At 45.7% G+C, this 18042-nt stretch overlaps 1 protein-coding gene across 1 annotated transcript in view; it reads right to left on the bottom strand.

Moving 5' to 3' along the window:
• Positions 1-18042, bottom strand: part of LOC139540640 (P protein-like) — an 87439-nt gene that overhangs the window by 15306 nt on the left and 54091 nt on the right. Inside the window, exons 12-14 of the mRNA XM_071344449.1 lie at positions 17026-17082; positions 12714-12838; positions 7437-7575 (exon numbers count right to left, since the gene is read on the bottom strand). Coding sequence (XP_071200550.1) covers positions 7437-7575; positions 12714-12838; positions 17026-17082 — 321 coding nt within the window. The remainder of the gene's footprint in view (positions 1-7436; positions 7576-12713; positions 12839-17025; positions 17083-18042) is intronic.

Raw genomic sequence — 18042 nt, 5'->3', positions numbered from 1 at the left:
CTATATAGGGGGTATGGGCTCTATATAGGGGGTATGGGTTCTATATAGGGGGTATGGGCTCTATATAGGGGGTATGGGCTCTATATAGGGGGTATGGGCTCTATATAGGGGGTATGGGCTCTATATAGGGGGTATGGGCTCTATATAGGGGGTATGGGTTCTATATCGGGTATATGGGCTCTATATAGGGGGTATGGGCTCTATATAGGGGGTATGGGCTCTATATAGGGGGTATGGGCTCTATATAGGGGGTATGGGCTCTATATAGGGGGTATGGGTTCTATATAGGGGGTATGGGCTCTATATAGGGGATATGGGCTCTATATAGGGGGTATGGGCTCTATATAGGGGGTATGGGCTCTATATAGGGGGTATGGGCTCTATATAGGGGGTATGGGCTCTATATAGGGGGTATGGGCTCTATATAGGGGATATGGGCTCTATATAGGGGGTATGGGCTCTATATAGGGGGTATGGGCTCTATATAGGGGGTATGGGTTCTATATCGGGTATATGGGCTCTATATAGGGGGTATGGGCTCTATATAGGGGGTATGGGCTCTATATAGGGGATATGGGCTCTATATAGGGGATATGGGCTCTATATAGGGGGTATGTGCTCTATATAGGGGGTATGGGCTCTATATAGGGGATATGATCTCTATGTAGGGGATATGATCTCTATGTAGGGGATATGATCTCTATGTAGGGGATATGGGCTCTATGTAGGGGGTATGATCTCTATATAGGGGGTATGGGTTCTATATCGGGGATATGGGCTCTATATAGGGGGTATGGGTTCTATATAGGGGGTATGATCTCTATGTAGGGGGTATGATCTCTATGTAGGGGATATGATCTCTATGTAGGGGGTATGATCTCTATGTAGGGGATATGATCTCTATGTAGGGGATATGATCTCTATGTAGGGGATATGATCTCTATGTAGGGGATATGATCTCTATATAGGGGATATGATCTCTATGTAGGGGGTATGATCTCTATGTAGGGGATATGATCTCTATGTAGGGGGTATGGGCTCTATGTAGGGGGTATGGGCTCTATATAGGGGGTATGGGCTCTATATAGGGGGTATGGGCTCTATATAGGGGGTATGGGCTCTATATAGGGGGTATGGGCTCTATATAGGGGGTATGGGCTCTATATAGGGGGTATGGGTTCTATATCGGGTATATGGGCTCTATATAGGGGGTATGGGCTCTATATAGGGGGTATGGGCTCTATATAGGGGATATGGGCTCTATATAGGGGATATGGGCTCTATATAGGGGGTATGGGCTCTATATAGGGGGTATGGGCTCTATGTAGGGGATATGATCTCTATGTAGGGGATATGATCTCTATGTAGGGGATATGATCTCTATGTAGGGGATATGGGCTCTATGTAGGGGGTATGATCTCTATATAGGGGGTATGGGTTCTATATCGGGTATATGGGCTCTATATAGGGGGTATGGGTTCTATATAGGGGGTATGATCTCTATGTAGGGGGTATGATCTCTATGTAGGGGATATGATCTCTATGTAGGGGGTATGGGCTCTATATAGGGGGTATGGGCTCTATGTAGGGGATATGATCTCTATGTAGGGGATATGATCTCTATGTAGGGGATATGATCTCTATGTAGGGGATATGGGCTCTATGTAGGGGGTATGATCTCTATATAGGGGGTATGGGTTCTATATCGGGTATATGGGCTCTATATAGGGGGTATGGGTTCTATATAGGGGGTATGATCTCTATGTAGGGGGTATGATCTCTATGTAGGGGATATGATCTCTATGTAGGGGGTATGATCTCTATGTAGGGGATATGATCTCTATGTAGGGGGTATGATCTCTATGTAGGGGGTATGATCTCTATGTAGGGGGTATGATCTCTATGTAGGGGATATGATCTCTGTATAGGTGATATGATCTCTGTATAGGTGATATGATCTCTGTATGGGTGATATGATCTCTGTATAGGTGATATGATCTCTGTATAGGTGATATGATCTCTGTATAGGTGATATGATCTCTGTATGGGTGATATGATCTCTGTATGGGTGATATGATCTCTGTATGGGTGATATGATCTCTGTATGGGTGATATGATCTCTGTATGGGTGATATGATCTCTGTATAGGTGATATGATCTCTGTATAGGTGATATGATCTCTGTATATACAAATCAAATGCCAAGAATGTGCAAAGCCTCATCAAGGCAAAGGGTGGCTACTTTGAAGAATCTCATTTGATTAACACTTTTTTGGTTACTACATGATTCCATATGTGTTATTTAATAGTTTTGATGTCTTCACTATTATTCTACAATGTAGAAAATAGTAAAAATAAAGGAAAAACCCTTGAATGAGTAGGTGTGTCATAACTTTTGACTGGTTCTGTACGTTTTTCCAGCAGCAGAATATGATTGATGATGTCAAAAGCCGCACTGAAGTCTAACAAAACAGCCCCCACAATCTTTTTATCGTCAATTTCTCTCAGCCAATCATCAGTCATTTGTGTAAGTGCTTGTTGACCGTCCTTCCTTATAAGCGTGCTAAACGTCTGAGCTGGGCTTGGGTCATTGATAAGTCAACGTCTCAACACAGCCTTATAAATGCTGGGCGGCAGGTAGCCTAGTGGTTAGAGCTTAGGACTTGTAACCGAAAGTTTGCAAGATCGAATCCCCCGATCTAACAAGGTAAACATCTGTCATTCTGCCCATGAACAAGGCAGTTAAGCCACTGTTTCTTGGCCATCATTGTAAATAAGAATTTGTTCTTAACTTGCCGAGTTAAATAAAGGTAAAATAAAAATATATAAAAACGCTGTGAAAGGATCCAGGAACCCAAATGACTTAGGTGGTTGTAGCTCTCAAGACATCCCTTGCTAGATTGCGGTTCCATGTAATTACAGACCGGTTGTACTGAAGACAATGAGGTGGTTTTACAGATACAGATTTACTTGTCTGAGGTAAGAGCCTGGGGAATATAGGACCCTTTATAATGAAGTGCTGGTCATAGAACAGAGGAGACTGTGACATCCATCTTCCTACCACAACGTGTCCATCACTCCAGTCACCCAGACCGGAGAAGACTTGCGATTCAACTTTCTAAACTGTCGATACTGTATATCTTCTATATGTTATGAAGCTCATCTTTGTGTATAGTCAAGGTCTCAGACCAATCACTGTACGTCCCCATTCACCAGGTGTCGATCTTATAGTTCACAACCAGTCTGTAGTATTGTTGTATCATTACCAGATTAAGGCCCGACCCAGTGACCCAAACACTGATTTAAACCCTGGGTTAAGTTTACAGTAAGTCTGTGTCCCGAATATTCCCTATATCAGAATCAGTATATCTACAGACCCTGGTAAAAAAATTGTCAACAATAGTGCACTATATAGGGAATAGGGTGCAGGCCCTGGTCAACTATAGTGCTCTACATAGGGAATAGGGTGCAGGCCCTGGTCAACTACAGTGGGGAGAACAAGTATTTGATACACTGCCGATTTTGCAGGTTTTCCTACTTACAAAGCATGTAGAGGTCTGTCATTTTTATCATAGGTACACTTCAACTGTAAGAGACGGAATCTAAAACAAAAATCCAGAAAATCACATTGTATGATTTTTAAGTAATTAATTTGCAATTTATTGCATGACATAAGTATTTGATCACCTACCAACCAGTAAGAATTCCGGCTCTCACAGACCTGTTAGTTTTTCTTTAAGAAGCCCTCCTGTTCTTCACTCATTACCTGTATTAACTGCACCTGTTTGAACTCGTTACCTGTATAAAAGACACCTGTCCACACACTCAATCAAACAGACTCCAACCTCTCCACAATGGCCAAGACCAGAGAGCTGTGTAAGGACATCAGGGATACAATTGTAGACCTGCACAAGGCTGGGATGGGCTACAGGACAATAGGCAAGCAGCTTGGTGAGAAGGCAACAACTGTTGGCGCAATTATTAGAAAATGGAAGAAGTTCAAGATGACGGTCAATTACCCTCGGTCTGGGGCTCCATGCAAGATCTCACCTCGTGGGGCATCAATGATCATGAGGAAGGTGAGGGATCAGCCCAGAACTACACGGCAGGACCTGGTCAATAACCTGAAGAGAGCTGGGACCACAGTCTCAAAGAAAACCATTAGTAACACACCATGCCGTCATGGATTAAAATCCTGCAGCGCACGCAAGATCCCCCTGCTCAAGCCAGCGCATGTCCAGGCCCGTCTGAAGTTTGCCAATGACCATCTGGATGATCCAGAGGAGGAATGGGAGAAGGTCATGTGGTCTGATGAGACAAAAATAGAGCTTTTTGGTCTAAACTCCACTCGCCGTGTTTGGAGGAAGAAGAAGGATGAGTACAACCCCAAGAACACCATCCCAACCGTGAAGCATGGAGGTGGAAACATCATTCTTTGGGGATGCTTTTCTGCAAAGGGGACAGGACGACTGCACCGTATTGAGGGGAGGATGGATGGGGCCATGTATCGCGAGATCTTGGCCAACAACCTCCTTCCCTCAGTAAGAGCATTGAAGATGGGTCGTGGCTGGTTCTTCCAGCATGACAACGACCCGAAACACACAGCCAGGGCAACTAAGGAGTGGCTCCGTAAGAAGCATCTCAAGGTCCTGGAGTGGCCTAGCCAGTCTCCAGACCTGAACCCAATAGAAAATCTTTGGAGGGAGCTGAAAGTCCGTATTGCCCAGCGACAGCCCCGAAACCTGAAGGATCTGGAGAAGGTCTGTATGGAGGAGTGGGCCAAAATCCCTGCTGCAGTGTGTGCAAACCTGGTCAAGAACTACAGGAAACGTATGATCTCTGTAATTGCACACAAAGGTTTCTGTACCAAATATTAAGTTCTGCTTTTCTGATGTATCAAATACTTATGTCATGCAATAAAATGCAAATGATTTACTTAAAAATCATACAATGTGATTTTCTGGATTTTTGTTTTAGATTCCGTATCTCACAGTTGAAGTGTACCTATGATAAAAATTACAGACCTCTACATGCTTTGTAAGTAGGAAAACTTGCAAAATCGGCAGTATATCAAATACTTGTTCTCCCCACTGTATAGTGCTCTATATAGGGAATAGGGTGCAGGCCCTGGTCAACAATAGTGCTCTACATAGGGAATAGGGTGCAGGCCCTGGTCAACTATAGTGCTCTACATAGGGAATAGGGTGCAGGCCCTGGTCAACACTAGTGCTCTACATAGGGAATAGGGTACAGGCCCTGGTCAACTATAGTGCTCTACATAGGGAATAGGGTGCAGGCCCTGGTCAACAATAGTGCTCTATATAGGGAATAGGGTGCAGGCCCTGGTCAACTATAGTGCTCTACATAGGGAATAGGGTGCAGGCCCTGGTCAACAATAGTGCTCTATATAGGGAATAGGGTGCAGGCCCTGGTCAACACTAGTGCTCTACATAGGGAATAGGGTACAGGCCCTGGTCAACTATAGTGCTCTATATAGGGAATAGGGTGCAGGCCCTGGTCAACTATAGTGCTCTACATAGGGAATAGGGTGCAGGCCCTGGTCAACAATAGTGCTCTAAATAGGGAATAGGGTGCAGGCCCTGGTCAACTATAGTGCTCTATATAGGGAATAGGGTGCAGGCCCTGGTCAACTATAGTGCTCTACATAGGGAATAGGGTGCAGGCCCTGGTCAACAATAGTGCTCTATATAGGGAATAGGGTGCAGGCCCTGGTCAACAATAGTGCATTACATAGGGAATAGGGTGCAGGCCCTGGTCAACTATAGTGCTCTACATAGGGAATAGGGTGCAGGCCCTGGTCAACAATAGTGCTCTATATAGGGAATAGGGTGCAGGCCCTGGTCAACAATAGTGCATTACATAGGGAATAGGGTGCAGGCCCTGGTCAACTATAGTGCTCTACATAGGGAATAGGGTACAGGCCCTGGTCAACTATAGTGCTCTACATAGGGAATAGGGTGCAGGCCCTGGTCAACACTAGTGCTCTACATAGGGAATAGGGTACAGGCCCTGGTCAACTATAGTGCTCTATATAGGGAATAGGGTGCAGGCCCTGGTCAACACTAGTGCTCTACATAGGGAATAGGGTACAGGCCCTGGTCAACACTAGTGCTCTACATAGGGAATAGGGTGCAGGCCCTGGTCAACACTAGTGCTCTACATAGGGAATAGGGTACAGGCCCTGGTCAACTATAGTGCTCTATATAGGGAATAGGGTGCAGGCCCTGGTCAACAATAGTGCATTACATAGGGAATAGGGTGCAGGCCCTGGTCAACTATAGTGCTCTATATAGGGAATAGGGTGCAGGCCCTGGTCAACACTAGTGCTCTACATAGGGAATAGGGTACAGGCCCTGGTCAACTATAGTGCTCTATATAGGGAATAGGGTGCAGGCCCTGGTCAACTATAGTGCTCTACATAGGGAATAGGGTGCAGGCCCTGGTCAACAATAGTGCATTACATAGGGAATAGGGTGCAGGCCCTGGTCAACTATAGTGCTCTACATAGGGAATAGGGTACAGGCCCTGGTCAACTATAGTGCTCTACATAGGGAATAGGGTGCAGGCCCTGGTCAACACTAGTGCTCTACATAGGGAATAGGGTACAGGCCCTGGTCAACTATAGTGCTCTATATAGGGAATAGGGTGCAGGCCCTGGTCAACTATAGTGCATTACATAGGGAATAGGGTGCAGGCCCTGGTCAACTATAGTGCTCTACATAGGGAATAGGGTGCAGGCCCTGGTCAACAATAGTGCTCTATATAGGGAATAGGGTGCAGGCCCTGGTCAACTATAGTGCTCTACATAGGGAATAGGGTGCAGGCCCTGGTCAACAATAGTGCTCTATATAGGGAATAGGGTGCAGGCCCTGGTCAACACTAGTGCTCTACATAGGGAATAGGGTACAGGCCCTGGTCAACTATAGTGCTCTATATAGGGAATAGGGTGCAGGCCCTGGTCAACTATAGTGCTCTACATAGGGAATAGGGTGCAGGCCCTGGTCAACAATAGTGCTCTAAATAGGGAATAGGGTGCAGGCCCTGGTCAACTATAGTGCTCTATATAGGGAATAGGGTGCAGGCCCTGGTCAACTATAGTGCTCTACATAGGGAATAGGGTGCAGGCCCTGGTCAACAATAGTGCTCTATATAGGGAATAGGGTGCAGGCCCTGGTCAACACTAGTGCTCTACATAGGGAATAGGGTACAGGCCCTGGTCAACTATAGTGCTCTATATAGGGAATAGGGTGCAGGCCCTGGTCAACTATAGTGCTCTACATAGGGAATAGGGTGCAGGCCCTGGTCAACTATAGTGCTCTACATAGGGAATAGGGTGCAGGCCCTGGTCAACTATAGTGCTCTACATAGGGAATAGGGTGGCATTAGGGACGCAGCCTAAGACGTGATGTGTCCTACACTTTTCCGGAGGTCCTGGTTGGAGACGATGATAACGTTAGGTGGATCCCCGACTGCTGTCGCCGCTCCTCCGATGTTGGTGAAGATCACCTCAGCTATCAGGACGTGTCTGGGGTCAAGGTTGAGGACCTCACATAACCTACAGGAGCAGAAGGAAAGAGAGAGAAAACATTTAGATAGCACAAACATCGTAATTACAGCCTATATTTACAACCTATTTATTTCCCCTTTCGTACTTTGTACTGCTTGCACATTGTTACAACCCTGTACATAATAATATATTACATTTGAAATGTCTATATTCTATTAAAACTTTTGTGAGTGTAATGTTTACTAATGTTTACCTTGTTTATTTCTGAGCAATTAATAAAATGGCCACTGGACTATTTACATTGACCCCCCCTCCTCCTTTTGTACACTGCTGCTACTCGCTGTTTATTATCCATGCATAGTCACTTCACCCCCACCTACATGTACAAATTACCTCAACTAACCTGTATCCCTGCACATTGACTCTGTACCGGTACCCCCTGTATATAGCCTCCACATTGACTCTGTACCGTAACACCTTGTATATAGCCTCCACATTGACTCTGTACCGTAATACCCTATATATAGCCTCCACATTGACTCTGTACCGGTACCCCCTATATATAGCCTCCACATTGACTCTGTACCGTAACACCTTGTATATAGCCTCCACACTGACTCTGTACCGGTACCCCCTGTATATAGCCTCCACATTGACTCTGTACCGGTACCCCCTGTATATAGCCTCCACATTGACTCTGTACTGGTGCCCCCTGTATATAGCCTCCACATTGACTCTGTACCGTAACACCTTGTATATAGCCTCCACATTGACTCTGTACCGTAACACCCTGTATATAGCCTCCACATTGACTCTGTACCGTAATACCCTATATATAGCCTCCACATTGACTCTGTACCGGTACCCCCTGTATATAGCCTCCACATTGACTCTGTACCAGTACACCCTGTATATAGCCTCCACATTGACTCTGTACCAGTACCCCCTGTATATAGCCTCCACATTGACTCGGTACCGTAATACCCTATATATAGCCTCCACATTGACTCTGTACCGGTACACCCTGTATATAGCCTCCACATTGACTCTGTACCGGTACACCCTGTATATAGCCTCCACATTGACTCTGTACTGGTGCCCCCTGTATATAGCCTCCACATTAACTCTGTACCGGTACCCCCTGTATATAGCCTCCACATTGACTCTGTACTGGTGCCCCCTGTATATAGCCTCCACATTAACTCTGTACCGGTACCCCCTGTATATAGCCTCCACATTGACTCTGTACCGTAACACCCTGTATATAGCCTCCACATTGACTCTGTACCGGTACCCCCTGTATATAGCCTCCACATTGACTCTGTACCGGTACCCCCTGTATATAGCCTCCACATTGACTCTGTACCGTAACACCCTGTATATAGCCTCCACATTGACTCTGTACCAGTACCCCCTGTATATAGCCTCCACATTGACTCTGTACCGTAATACCCTGTATATAGCCTCCACATTGACTCTGTACCGGTACCCCCTGTATATAGCCTCCACATTGACTCTGTACCGTAATACCCTGTATATAGCCTCCACATTGACTCTGTACCGGTACCCCCTGTATATAGCCTCCACATTGACTCTGTACCATAATACCCTGTATATAGCCTCCACATTGACTCTGTACCAGTACCCCCTGTATATAGCCTCCACATTGACTCTGTACCGTAATACCCTATATATAGCCTCCACATTGACTCTGTACCGGTACCCCCTGTATATAGCCTCCACATTGACTCTGTACCGGTACCCCTGTATATAGCCTCCACATTGACTCTGTACCGGTACCCCCTGTATATAGCCTCCACATTGACTCTGTACCGGTACCCCTGTATATAGCCTCCACATTGACTCTGTACCGGTACACCCTGTATATAGCCTCCACATTGACTCTGTACCGTAACACCCTGTATATAGCCTCCACATTGACTCTGTACCAGTACCCCCTGTATATAGCCTCCACATTGACTCTGTACCGTAACACCCTGTATATAGCCTCCACATTGACTCTGTACCGTAACACCCTGTATATAGCCTCCACATTGACTCTGTACCAGTACCCCCTGTATATAGCCTCCACATTGACTCTGTACCGGTACCCCCTGTATATAGCCTCCACATTGACTCTGTACTGGTGCCCCCTGTATATAGCCTCCACATTGACTCTGTACCAGTACCCCCTGTATATAGCCTCCACATTGACTCTGTACCGGTACCCCTATATATAGCCTCCACATTGACTCTGTACCGGTACCCCCTGTATATAGCCTCCACATTGACTCTGTACTGGTGCCCCCTGTATATAGCCTCCACATTGACTCTGTACCGGTACCCCCTATATATAGCCTCCACATTGACTCTGTACCGTAACACCTTGTATATAGCCTCCACATTGACTCTGTACCGTAACACCCTGTATATAGCCTCCACATTGACTCTGTACCGTAACACCCTGTATATAGCCTCCACATTGACTCTGTACCGTAATACCCTATATATAGCCTCCACATTGACTCTGTACCGGTACCCCCTGTATATAGCCTCCACATTGACTCTGTACCGGTACCCCCTGTATATAGCCTCCACATTGACTCTGTACCGTAACACCCTGTATATAGCCTCCACATTGACTCTGTACCGTAATACCCTATATATAGCCTCCACATTGACTCTGTACCGGTACCCCCTGTATATAGCCTCCACATTGACTCTGTACCGGTACCCCCTGTATATAGCCTCCACATTGACTCTGTACCGTAACACCCTGTATATAGCCTCCACATTGACTCTGTACCGTAATACCCTATATATAGCCTCCACATTGACTCTGTACCGGTACCCCCTGTATATAGCCTCCACATTGACTCTGTACCGGTACCCCCTGTATATAGCCTCCACATTGACTCTGTACCGTAACACCCTGTATATAGCCTCCACATTGACTCTGTACCGTAATACCCTATATATAGCCTCCACATTGACTCTGTACCGGTACCCCCTGTATATAGCCTCCACATTGACTCTGTACCGGTACCCCCTGTATATAGCCTCCACATTGACTCTGTACCGGTACCCCCTGTATATAGCCTCCACATTGACTCTGTACCGGTACCCCCTGTATATAGCCTCCACATTGACTCTGTACCGGTACCCCCTGTATATAGCCTCCACATTGACTCTGTACCGGTACCCCCTGTATATAGCCTCCACATTGACTCTGTACCAGTACCCCCTGTATATAGCCTCCACATTGACTCTGTACCGGTACCCCCTGTATATAGCCTCCACATTGACTCGGTACCGGTACCCCCTGTATATAGCCTCCACATTGACTCGGTACCGGTACCCCCTGTATATAACCTCGTTATGTTATTCTTATTGTGTTACTTTTTAGTATTATTTTATATTTTTGTCTATTTGGTAAATATTTTTGTTGAACTGCACTGTTGGTTAAGGGCTTGTAAGTAAGCGTTTCACTGTAAGGTCACCAATTGTTGTATTCGGTTCACGTGACTAATAAAGTTTGATGTGATTTATTTCCCTTTTGTTTATTGTCTATTCCATTTGCTTTGACAATGAAAACATTTGTTTCCCATGTCAAAAAATAACTTTGAATTGAAAAAGAAAGAGGAGAGAGAGAGAACAAGAGAGAGAGGGGAAAGGGAGAGAGGGGAGGTAGAAAGGGGAAAGGGAGAGAGGGGAGGGAGAGAGGGGAGGTAGAGAGGGGAAAGGGAGAGAGGGGAGGTAGAGGGGGGAAAGGGAGAGAGGGGAGGTGGAGAGGGGAAAGAGAGAGAGGGGAGGTGGAGAGGGGAAAGGGAGAGAGGGGAGGGAGAGAGGGGAAAGGGAGAGAGGGGAGGGAGAGAGGGGAAAGGGAGAGAGGGAAAGGGAGAAAGGGGAAAGGGGAGGTGGAGAGGGGAGAGGGGAAAGGGGAAAGGGAGAGAGGGGAGGGAGAGAGGGGAAAGGGAGAGAGGGGAAAGGGAGAGAGGGGAGGGAGAGAGGGGAAAGGGAGAGAGGGAAAGGGAGAGAGGGGAAAGGGAGAGAGGGAAAGGGAGAGAGGGGAGGTAGAGAGGGGAAAGGGAGAGAGGGAAAGGGAGAGAGGGAAAGGGAGAGAGGGGAAAGGGAGAGAGGGGAAAGGGAGAGAGGGGAGGTAGAGAGGGGAAAGGGAGAGAGGGGAGGTAGAGAGGGGAGGTAGAGAGGGGAAAGGGAGAGAGGGGAGGTAGAGAGGGGAGATAGAGAGGGGAGTAGCGTGTTGTAAACATCAGAGACCACAGAAACCTTGAGATGCTTCATCCAGTTTGCAGAGCAGGTCTGGGTTGATGATGGTTACCTGATAGTGACAGGCCAATGGGGAGGGACCTCAATAGCTTTCTCTTCCAATGGGTTTTGAGAAGGAGGCGATGAGTATGCAAAGCAGATTCTCCCTACGTTTACAGTGTGCATCAGGCCTGGGTTTATCATGCAATGGTGAGAGCTATGGGTTTACACTGTACCTGGTGGTTATTACATTGTACCTGGTGGTTATAACACTGTACCTGATGGTTACAGCTGTACCTGATTGTTATTACACTGTACCTGATGGTTATAACACTGTACCTGATGGTTATAACACTGTACCTGATGGTTATAACACTGTACCTGATAGTTATTACACTGTACCTGATGGTTATAACACTGTACCTGATGGTAACAGCTGTACCTGGTGGTTATAACACTGTACCTGATGGTTATAACACTGTACCTGGTGGTTATAACACTGTACCTGATGGTTATTACACTGTACCTGGTGGTTATAACACTGTACCTGATGGTTATAACACTGTACCTGGTGGTTATTACACTGTACCTGATGGTAACAGCTGTACCTGATGGTAACAGCTGTACCTGGTGGTTATAACACTGTACCTGATGGTTATTACACTGTACCTGGTGGTTATTACACTGTACCTGATGTTATTACACTGTACCTGGTGGTTATTACACTGTACCTGATGGTTATAACACTGTACCTGATGGTTATAACACTGTACCTGATGGTTATAACACTGTACCTGATGGTTATTACACTGTACCTGATGGTTATTACACTGTACCTGATGGTTATAACACTGTACCTGATGGTTATAACACTGTACCTGATGGTTATTACACTGTACCTGATGGTTATAACACTGTACCTGATGGTGACAGGAGTAAATAGCATCATAGTAGTCACATTGTCCAGGAAGGCAGACAGGATGGCTGCTATGAGACACAGGATGATGATCATGGGCCAGACCTTGCCTCTGGACAGCTGGTAGGCCTGGAGGTAGGACAGGAGATATGTTAAAGATTCACAAAATATGATTTAACCTTAAATATTCACAAAATATGATTTAACCTTAAATATTCACTAAATATGATTTAACCTAAAATATTCACTAAATATGATTTAACCTTAAATATTCACTAAATATGATTTAATCAAAAATATTCACTAAATATGATTTAACCTTAAATATTCACTAAATATGATTTAACCTTAAATATTCACTACATATGATTTAACCTTAAATATTCACTACCTATGATTTAACCTTAAATATTCACTAAATATGATTTAACCTTAAATATTCACTAAATATGATTTAACCTTAAATATTCACTAAATATGATTTAACCTAAAATATTTACTAAATATGATTTAATCTAAAATATTCACTAAATATGATTTAACCTTAAATATTCACGAAATATGATTTAATCTTAAATATTCACTAAATATGATTTAATCAAAAATATTCACTAAATATGATTTAACCTTAAATATTCACGAAATATGATTTAATCTTAAATATTCACGAAATATGATTTAACCAAAAATATTCACTAAATATGATTTAACCTTAAATATTCACTAAATATGATTTAACCTTAAATATTCACTAAATATGATTTAATCAAAAATATTCACTAAATATGATTTAACCTTAAATATTCACTAAATATGATTTAACCTTAAATATTCACGAAATATGATTTAACCTTAAATATTCACAAAATATGATTTAACCTTAAATATTCACGAAATATGATTTAACCTTAAATATTCACTAAATATGATTTAATCAAAAATATTCACTAAATATGATTTAACCTTAAATATTCACTACATGAGGGTGGAGAGAGGATGAGAGAATGAGGGTGGAAAGAGGATGAGGTGATAAGGGTGGAGAGAGGATGAGGGTTGAGAGAGGATGAGGGTGGAGCGAGGATGAGGGTTGAGAGAGGATGAGGGTGGAGCGAAGGTGAGAGGATGAGGGTGGAGCGAAGATGAGAGGATGAGGGTGGAGAGAGGATGAGAGGATGAGGGTGGAGAGAGGATGAGCGTGGAGAGAGAATTAGAGTGAAGGGAGGATGAGGGTGGGGAGAGGATGAGTGTGGAGAGAGGATGAGAGTGAAGAGAGGATGAGGGTGGAGAGAGGATGAGCGGATGAGGGTGGAGAGAGGATGGAGAGAGGATGAGGGTGGAGAGAGGATGAGAGGATGAGCGTGGAGAGAGGATGAGAGTGAAGAGAGGATGAGAGGATGAGGGTGGAGCGAAGATGAGAGGATGAGGGTGGAGAGAGGATGAGAGGATGAGGGTGGAGAGGATGAGCGTGGAGAGAGAATTAGAGTGAAGGGAGGATGAGGGTGGGGAGAGGATGAGCGTGGAGAGAGGATGAGAGTGAAGAGAGGATGAGGGTGGAGAGAGGATGAGCGGATGAGGGTGGAGAGAGGATGGAGAGAGGATGAGGGTGGAGAGAGGATGAGAGGATGAGCGTGGAGAGAGGATGAGAGTGAAGAGAGGATGAGAGGATGAGGGTGGAGAGAGGATGAGAGTAAAGAGAGGATGAGGGTGGAGAGAGGATGAGAGTAAAGAGAGGATGTGGCTAGGATAATAGCACAGAGCCTGCGTACCAAATGGCACCTAATTCCCTACATAGAGCATTGACCCACAGGGTTCTGGTCAAAAGCAATGCAATATATAGGAAATAGGAGGTAATTTGTGACAGGAATGTGAGGCCACCAGCTGAAACGGAGGTCTATTGAGTTGAGCCTTAAATTTGAAGCTCCTGCCTTCTGCTCTTGATCTCAGACCTCTCTACCTCCCCCTGATCTCAGACCTCTCTACCTCCCCCTGATCTCAGACCTCTCTACCTCCCCCTGATCTCAGACCTCTCTACCTCCCCCTGATCTCAGACCTGTCTACCTCCCCCTGATCTCAGACCTCTCTACCTCCCCCTGATCTCAGACCTCTCTACCTCCCCCTGATCTCAGACCTCTCTACCTCCCCCTGATCTCAGACCTCTCTACCTCCCCCTGATCTCAGACCTCTCTACCTCCCCCTGATCTCAGACCTCTCTACCTCCCCCTGATCTCAGACCTCTCTACCTCCCCCTGATCTCAGACCTCTCTACCTCCCCCTGATCTCAGACCTCTCTACCTCCCCCTGATCTCAGACCTCTCTACCTCCCCCTGATCTCAGACCTCTCTACCTCCCCCTGATCTCAGACCTGTCTACCTCCCCCTGATCTCAGACCTCTCTACCTCCCCCTGATCTCAGACCTCTCTACCTCCCCCTGATCTCAGACCTCTCTACCTCCCCCTGATCTCAGACCTCTCTACCTCCCCCTGATCTCAGACCTCTCTACCTCCCCCTGATCTCAGACCTCTCTACCTCCCCCTGATCTCAGACCTCTCTACCTCCCCCTGATCTCAGACCTGTCTACCTCCCCCTGATCTCAGACCTCTCTACCTCCCCTGATCTCAGACCTCTCTACCTCCCCCTGATCTCAGACCTCTCTACCTCCCCCTGATCTCAGAACTCTCTACCTCCCCCTGATCTCAGACCTCTCTACCTCCCCCTGATCTCAGACCTCTCTACCTCCCCCTGATCTCAGACCTCTCTACCTCCCCCTGATCTCAGACCTCTCTACCTCCCCCTGATCTCAGACCTCTCTACCTCCCCCTGATCTCAGACCTCTCTAGCTCCCCCTGATCTCAGACCTCTCTACCTCTCTTCCTCTTGGGAAGGGTTTCCTCTCTTTTAACATAAGACAAAATTCACTGTGTGTAGGAGTTCACTGTGTACATGAACTGGTCTGTTCACTGTGTGCAGGAGTTCACTGTGTACATGAACTGGTCTATAGATAGGAATAGTATCCTGTTAGACACTATGAGACAGTTTAATGCATTTCTTTATTAGACACTGCAAAAGAGAGTACGATTACGATCTGTTACACCAGGAAAAATTTGCATCGGCCAATTTTATTTCACAGCGTTATAAAGGGGCCTCAATATCCAACCATACATTCTAGAATAAATCATTTTTAACACATCCTGTCTGCCAGTAGGACCTGTCTGATGGTAGCCCCCCTGGTGGAATTCTACCTTCCACCCAAAGCATTAAACTGGACAGGGGTTGGACCTACTGGAAAGCTACATTTAGAGTCACTCAGGACAGGGGTTGGACCTACTGGAAAGCTACATTTAGAGTCACTCAGGACAGGGGTTGGACCTACTGGAAAGCTACATTTAGAGTCACTCAGGACAGGGGTTAGACCTACTGGAAAGCTACATTTAGAGTCACTCAGGACAGGGGTTGGACCTACTGGAAAGCTACATTTAGAGTCACTCAGGACAGGGGTTGGACCTACTGGAAAGCTACATTTAGAGTCACTCAGGACAGGGGTTAGACCTACTGGAAAGCTACATTTAGAGTCACTCAGGACAGGGGTTAGACCTACTGGAAAGCTACATTTAGAGTCACTCAGGACAGGGGTTGGACCTACTGGAAAGCTACATTTAGAGTCACTCAGGACAGGGGTTGGACCTACTGGAAAGCTACATTTAGAGTCACTCAGGACAGGGGTTAGACCTACTGGAAAGCTACATTTAGAGTCACTCAGGACAGGGGTTAGACCTACTGGAAAGCTACATTTAGAGTCACTCAGGACAGGGATTGGACCTACTGGAAAGCTACATTTAGAGTCACTCAGGACAGGGGTTAGACCTACTGGAAAGCTACATTTAGAGTCACTCAGGACAGGGGTTAGACCTACTGGAAAGCTACATTTAGAGTCACTCAGGACAGGGGTTAGACCTACTGGAAAGCTACATTTAGAGTCACTCAGGACAGGGATTGGACCTACTGGAAAGCTACATTTAGAGTCACTCAGGACAGGGGTTAGACCTACTGGAAAGCTACATTTAGAGTCACTCAGGACAGGGGTTAGACCTACTGGAAAGCTACATTTAGAGTCACTCAGGACAGGGGTTAGACCTACTGGAAAGCTACATTTAGAGTCACTCAGGACAGGGGTTGGACCTACTGGAAAGCTACATTTAGAGTCACTCAGGACAGGGGTTAGACCTACCGGAAAGCTACATTTAGAGTCACTCAGGACAATGTCACTGTTGACCAACCTTCACAGCACAGTAGTCAAAGAAGCCAGTTGACCAACTCACCTTCACAGCACAGTAGTCAAAGAAGCCAGTCTCTGAGAAGATGGCAACTAGAATCATCTGTAAGGGAAAGAGGAATATGTTATAATACAGAGTACTAGAACCATCTGTAATCACAATACAGAGAACTAGAACCATCTGTAATCACAATACAGAGAACTAGAACCATCTGTAATCACAATACAGAGAACTAGAACCATCTGTAATCACAATACAGAGAACTAGAACCATCTGTAATCCCAATACAGAGAACTAGAACCATCTGTAATCACAATACAGAGAACTAGAACCATCTGTAATCACAATACAGAGAACTAGAACCATCTGTAATCACAATACAGAGAACTAGAACCATCTGTAATCACAATACAGAGAACTAGAACCATCTGTAATCACAATACAGAGTACTAGAACCATCTGTAATCACAATACAGAGAACTAGAACCATCTGTAATCACAATACAGAGAACTAGAACCATCTGTAATCACAATACAGAGAACTAGAACATCTGTAATCACAATACAGAGAACTAGAACCATCTGTAATCACAATACAGAGAACTAGAACTATCTGTAATCACAATACAGAGAACTAGAACCATCTGTAATCACAATACAGAGAACTAGAACCATATAGGGTATAGGATGCCATTTGACCAGGGTCCATAGGGTATAAGGTGCCATTTGACCAGGGCCCATAGGGTATAGGGTGCCATTTGACCAGGGCCAACAGGGTGCCATTTGACCAGGGTCCATAGGGTATAGGGTGCCATTTGACCAGGGCCCATAGGGTATAGGGTGCCATTTGACCAGGGCCAACAGGGTGCCATTTGACCAGGGCCCATAGGGTATAGGGTGCCATTTGACCAGGGCCCATAGGGAATAGGGTGCCATTTGACCAGGGTCCATAGGGTATAGGGTGCCATTTGACCAGGGCCCATAGGGTATAGGATGCCATTTGACCAGGGTCCATAGGGTATAGGGTGCCATTTGACCAGGGCCCATAGGGTATAGGGTGCC

This window comes from Salvelinus alpinus, chromosome 16, assembly GCF_045679555.1.
Source record: "Salvelinus alpinus chromosome 16, SLU_Salpinus.1, whole genome shotgun sequence".
NCBI classification, from domain to species: Eukaryota; Metazoa; Chordata; class Actinopteri; order Salmoniformes; family Salmonidae; genus Salvelinus; species Salvelinus alpinus.
The sequence above is the reverse complement of the archived record's forward strand: the minus strand, read 5'-3'. Positions and strand labels throughout refer to the sequence as shown.